Here is a 6,317-nt window from a genome sequence, read left to right as displayed (position 1 = left end):
ACTACACAACACCATTCATAATTCCTCAGATACACATGGGGCCCACATGCACATGCACTCGTGTGGACCCCACATGTATGAGAGGGGTTATGAATGATTCTGTGTTTGGATTGTTGTCTAGCTAGGCTTTTTGTATTCTTTTTTTACCTCAATAAAAAAAACACTCCAAAAGCATTCGGTGCGCGCTTCTTTTTTTCGCGGGAAATAGGATTCCTTCCATTTACTATAGTACTTTACCCCGAATCAACTCCTTGGCCCCGCTTTCCGCGTTACCTTTTTTCCACTTTCCTTGGGTTTGGAACCCTTTTCAGCTAATTTAGCGTTGTACTAATAATGCATGTTGGATTTTTGCTCTAACGTTACACTGGGTTATAAATCTCCTCCCGCGGCTTTACAATTAGTACTAAAAGGACACAAATCAAACAGAGAGAGGCTTCAGCCTTCAGTTGGTTATAGCTATGGGGAATGAAAACTTTTTCTCTCTTTTGGCCAAGAACTTTGATGTCGTTGCTGGGTATGTTGCATTTGTTTTAATTTGTGTTTGTGTTTAGCACTAAACTTGTAAGTTTGATCTCGTATTATGATCTCCCCTTTTTTTACTTGATTTTCAGGCCTCTGGTTGCTCTTGTTTATCCTTTGTAAGTTCTCTCTCTCTCTCTCTCTCTCTCTCTCGAGGGATCCCGTACGCTTTCTGCGTGCGGATTTCTAATCTCGGGCCCTCATGGGAAAGGAACTAATATATATATATATATAATATTGTCAGAATGGTTTGTTTACCATAGGTTTTAGTTTTTGAGATAGACAAAAAAGAAAATAGGGGACAATTGGAGAGATGGCGTGCACTTCAATAGATTATGGGAGGCCAATTCCACCACTCGCTTGGAGGGGTCTCGATTGAAGTGGATAGGCCTTAAAGGAGTTAATAGCACTTGAGAGGCTTTTGGATCCTTCCTTTTGGACTCTAAGTTAAATAATTGTCCGGATCAACTTACGTGCACTTCAACAGATTATGGGAGGCCAATTTCACCACCCACTTGGAGGGGTCTCAATTGAAGTGGATAGGCCTTAAATGAGTTAATAGCACTTGAGAGGTTTCGAACCTAAGAGGATGCAAATCTTTAAGTCCCATGCCTTAATTAAGTATCACTTGGCCAACCCCTTCGACCTCTCAAGTTACAATATTCTACTGCATTGTCCAGTCTTCATTTAACGTTTTTACAACAAAATCATACTTCAAGCAACTTGACAATGCGGGGCCGGATTGCCACCGAGAATGTAGTTCATGTGGTTACAGCAGCGAACGAAAAGTCGCTCCTCTCCCACGGGTCTTGAGTTCGATTTCCTTGAGACTAGATGGTTAGCAGGGGGCTCCAACTTAACTAGCATTTCGGTGGGGCTTCATGACAAGCCCATGAGGTGGTGATAGATCCATGCTTCCTCCTGAGTCAGGTTTGCTATGGTCTAAATACGAACATTCTCGGTCGGGGAGGCTCTCCAGTTGATTGGGAGGTCGTTACGTTTGTTCAACCCAGCCCACCCTTTTTATTGAGGGGGAAAAAATACAACACGGGGGGAGTTAGCTAGGATAGAGCATCCCATTTAGGTAATTAGGCTAACTTTATTGTATTTGTTGAAGTGTGTAAATAAGGATTAGTTCACCCAAAATTAAGTTAATTCTTTTATGTGTATGGCCTTGGTTTTGCAAATAGGTATGCTTCAATAAAGGCTATAGAGACCAAGTCTCGTGCGGATGATCAGCAATGGCTTACTTACTGGGTCCTCTATTCTATGATCACACTGTTTGAGCTTACATTTGCCAAAGTCATTGAATGGTAAAATCTATCCAAAACCCCTTTAAATCTTTCTTTGTGCTTTTCTTTGTTTTGGTAAATTAGCTTTCTTTCTGATTGTATGCTTAGAGCATCCCAACTGGGGGTGGGAATTTCCGACACGACATGAACCCGACACAAAATTAACGGGTTATGGTTAGCTATTTCTAACACGGAACACGAATATGACACGACATGATAACGCGAAAAGCTAAATAGGTCGACACGAACACGAGACGGCACAAACACGACGCGGCGCGGGGTGGAAATTTATGAAAGACACGATAACACGACACGAACTGGACAAGAAGTTAGCGGGTTAGGGTCGGCAATTTCTGACATGACGGAACACGAATATGACACGACTCGATACACGAAAAGCTAAACAGGTCGGGTTAGAGTTGAGAGAGTTGATCAGAAACTTGTAGCCTTCAAATTACAAGTTTTCTTCTCAACTTCCAGGTTCCCAATTTGGCCTTACGTGAAGCTGGCAGCTACGTGCTGGTTGGTGCTGCCTCAGTTCAATGGAGCAGCATATGTGTACGGGCACTATGTTAGACCTTTCTTCAAGAACTACTCTCAAACTACCAACATCTGGTATATCCCAAGGAGGAAGAACATTTTCAAGAAGCAGCCTGATGATATTCTAACTGCTGCCGAGAGATATATTGAAGAGAATGGAACCGAAGCTTTTGAAAGGCTCATAAGAAAGGTACATATATATTGCCTGTTTCTTTGATAAATTTGATTTATGGCATGGACGTAAAATACGTTGTGAAATAGGACAGTGATATGATTTCTATTTTACGTCACATGAAGGATCACATGAGAGTATTTTGATTTGTACTTATGTAAGTATGCCCACACAAGCTAAGACCATCTCCAATGGTTTTGGTAGGGTTAGCAACACGGGCGACACAGTTGGGCCAAATTTGGATAAAACTCTTGGAACTAAAAAAGAGAGCCTTTTAATTGGTTGCTAGGTCACGTAATTTCAGATAAAATCTTATACTCAAATCAGCTTTTTAAGTCTAGACTAGAGATAACTAACTGAGGTTAGTTCAGTCAGCCAGGACTCTTGAATCTCATTAAGAGAGGTCAGAAATTTGAGTCTCTCCACCTGTGTGTGAGTATTCTTTTCTTAAAGGGTTTTTCCTTTCTTTGTTTCTACCCTATAATGAGCTTATATCTTGTATTGGTTGAGTTGTTGGGTTTGATTATCTTGTGGACTCTTATAATTGATGTAGTGTTCCGGATTTGTACTATGTACTTCATATCTGATGTAAAATGATCTTTTCTATTGATTGACCAAAAAAAAAAAAGTCGAGACTAGAAATGACCTAATTTCATATGCAACGGTAGGACCCATTTGTGATACTCCCTCCGTCCCACTTTATTTGTCCTATTTTGACTTTGTAATGTCCCAAATTATTTGTCCAATTTGAAATTGACTTATGTAAGTTTCATTAATGCCCTTCTCTTTTAAAAATATTGCGTATGAAAAAATGTGCACTCTCATTTAATGCTAAAAAGTGGGATATTTTTGAAAAAGCTAAGTTTTTCAAGAGTAATCATTGTCATCTAAAAAAGGTTGGAATCCAAAAAATGGACAAATAAATTGGGACGGAGGGAGTAACTTAGGTGGTCGGGTCAGGTTAGATGCTCCTTGACTAATCTTGGAGTCCAATTTTACCAACCACTCGCGGGAAATGCAATTACAGTCGGAATCACCTGTGGGATTTCAAACTCTCAGGCTGACTGAGACCTTGAGAGGGAGCTTAACAAATTTTTAAGTCTCAGGTTTTAACGACCAAGTCAATCCCTTGGGATTAGCGTCAAGACCTATTTCATATTAATGGCCGGTAACTTAGTAAATTTGAGACACGTGTTCGTCGTCCGAGTTTATGCACGTAATGAGGCTAATCTATGTGAAAGCCTCTACCAAGACAAAAGATTTTCCTTTCATTTTGTGGAACTATTTTTCATATTTTTGTTGATCCATGTAGTATGCTTTATGCCTGCAGGCTGATCACAGAGAAGCAAGAGCCAGGAGCAGCAACTACATGGTCTTTGAAGATGACTACATGTATTGATCTCTGCTGTAGTCTGCAAAATTTGACCAATTAATTTGGGTTCCATGCATCTTCCTTTTATCACATCCACCTCTATGATGTTGAAACGCTATGAAATGTCTAATATTGAATTGGTCTCTCTCTCTCTCTCTCTCTCTCTCTCTCTCTCTCTCTCTCTCTTAAATCTCCAATATTGAATTGGTCTCTCTCTCTCTCTCCCTCTCTCTCTCTCTCTCTCTCTCTCTCTCACTGTGTGTGTGTTCTATGTTTGGAAAGAAATTTATTTTCAGTTTTTTGTTTTTGTTTTCGATATTTTTTGAAACAGACACCATAAACATGTTTGTATTACTGTTTTTGTTTACAAAATACATAATCAATTTCATTAGTTTACGGAAATTTCTAGAAACACAAAAAATACGCTTTCATTTGTTTTGAAAATACTTTCGGCAGCCCAAAAAACAAATAAACAAAAACTATTATGGTCACCAAACATATTTTTTGTTTTTTTTAATAAATAAACAAAAACTCATTTCTTGTTTGTCAATAAACAAAAAAACAAAAAATTGGCAACTTTACCAAACATAGCCTTAATTTATCCGATGAGATTTGAGACCCACGTGTGCGGGTTCCTCACTAATGTAGAAGTGCCTTCATTATTTCGTGGCTCTCAATCAGGGCCGAATCTAACTTTTCGGGCAACGAAAACATCATTATTTTTAAAAAAAAATTGATTTTCGCGCTCCACTTTTTACTGATGGCGCTCTAATTTTAACGTAAAGTCACGTTACTAGTAACTTTATGAACAAAGTGGAGCGCATTCGAGCGCGTATATCATTTTCTTTTTTTCTATCCACAATAAATCAACATAAAAAACCTAGACCCTAGTATACTTCACGTTTTTCATCCAGTCCACAATCCATTAAAAAGGGCAACTAATCAATAAAGTAAACCCTATGATCTTAATCACCACTTGTTTCTTTGATTTTTTGAGCCAGTCCTTGTTTCTTGTCCTTTGTAGCCAAGTCTTCCATATAATAATCCAATTGTTAGGAATAAAAAATACAGTATATAAACCCCAATAAGTAAAAGAATAAGACTGCTTTGGAATCATTTGGAATTGAATTTGACAACTTTGTCTGCTTCTAACCCCCTCTCTGCCTCGAAAGTCCATAAGCAACGTGCAAATTTCATTGGTTTTGCATATGAGATAGCCTTTTTCACGGAGTCGCTGTAAATAGATTGAGAGCCGTACGATTTCAATTGTCCGTTTCGGATTTGGACGGTCCGGATTTAAATGAAAATTTTCCGAAAAAGAGATTTGGACCGTTCAAAACACGTAAATTGCTCAAAATTTACCTCCGAAACAACTATTTAGGGAAAGCTCCGTGAAAAGTTTTTCTCTTTGCATATGAGAATATTAGCGTGGGGTGGGGGGCAGGAAAATGGAGAAATCTGTTGCGTATTTGACCCACCTATAATTTTTGTACGAATGGAAAACCAAGCGAAAGCGCAAAGAAACCGCCGGGGGACTTTTTACGTTGTTCTCCAGTCACGTAAGCGAGTGCATTTGTTGCGTTACTTACTTGCGTGCGACCCACCTCAAAAGTCGTCCGATTAAAAAACCAAGCAAAAGCGCAAAGAAATCGCACGGAGATTTTTTACGTTGTTCTCCAATTGTGTAATCTAGTGTACACGGTTACGGTTCGAAAAAAAGGCTACGTCTACATTTTCCGTCGCTAACTCGCTTTCCAAATCTATACTAGTAATATGTTACGTAAAAGAATGTAGTTACCTGAAACTTTAAATAATAATAATAATAATAATATTTCCTAAACTCTCTCTCCTTTGTTGAATTTCCTCAACTTTTTTCATCTTTTTATTAATTATTCTACACTTTTATAAAATGTAAACTGTATACTTTATTTTGCTTGAAAGGAAACTAAGTTCAATCAATAACACAACAAAATATATACTAACTTTATTTTGCTTGAACCCTTATTCTTTCTTTCTTTGTTATTTTATTATTGTGAAAATTTTCTAATCTTTTTGCTAGAAGATGGAGTAAATTTCAAGAGCCATGCACTCTGACCCACGGATGCACAAGACAATAGAAAAAAAGTTCTCACTGATATTTTTTCTCGTCTCCATGTATCGAATGGGCAAGACACTAGTTTATGCTTCCCTCTAAGAAAAGATCGGTTAGATTTCTTACCGAGCCAAACGATCAAGTGGGCCTGCAAGGCCCAGATATGGAACTAGCCCAATCATCTATAAAGCCCAAGCCTATAAAAGAAAGGGAAAATAAGTAAACCTCACAAACCCAAGTCCACGGGCTCATACAACAAGATTGGCCCAGAACATTCGCACGTGCTGTATTCGAGTCGGGTCTGGAACGCTCGTGCGAGAGCCTCTGATC

The 6,317-nt window shown here is 38.7% G+C and overlaps 1 protein-coding gene across 1 annotated transcript; it reads left to right on the top strand.

Annotated features, from left to right (window-relative positions):
• Positions 1-396: 396 nt before the first annotated feature.
• On the top strand, positions 397-4,048 carry LOC131310710 (HVA22-like protein c). The gene is made up of 5 exons (XM_058337880.1): positions 397-514; positions 612-638; positions 1,710-1,832; positions 2,292-2,541; positions 3,854-4,048. Exons 1-5 carry the CDS (start codon positions 459-461, stop codon positions 3,920-3,922), a joined length of 525 nt encoding a protein of 174 aa, XP_058193863.1. The 5' UTR covers positions 397-458; the 3' UTR covers positions 3,923-4,048.
• The last annotated feature ends 2,269 nt before the right edge of the window (positions 4,049-6,317 follow it).

This window comes from Rhododendron vialii, chromosome 12a, assembly GCF_030253575.1.
Source record: "Rhododendron vialii isolate Sample 1 chromosome 12a, ASM3025357v1".
Lineage (NCBI taxonomy): Eukaryota > Viridiplantae > Streptophyta > Magnoliopsida > Ericales > Ericaceae > Rhododendron > Rhododendron vialii.
This window is presented reverse-complemented; position numbering and strand designations above follow the sequence as displayed.

Coding starts and splice junctions, on each gene's coding strand:
- LOC131310710 (XM_058337880.1), top strand. CDS start 459: ATGGGGAATGAAAACTTTTTCTCTCTTTTGGCCAAGAACTTTGATGTC. Junction 515..611: donor AACTTTGATGTCGTTGCTGG/GTATGTTGCATT, acceptor CTTGATTTTCAG/GCCTCTGGTTGCTCTTGTTT. Junction 639..1,709: donor GTTGCTCTTGTTTATCCTTT/GTAAGTTCTCTC, acceptor TTTTGCAAATAG/GTATGCTTCAATAAAGGCTA.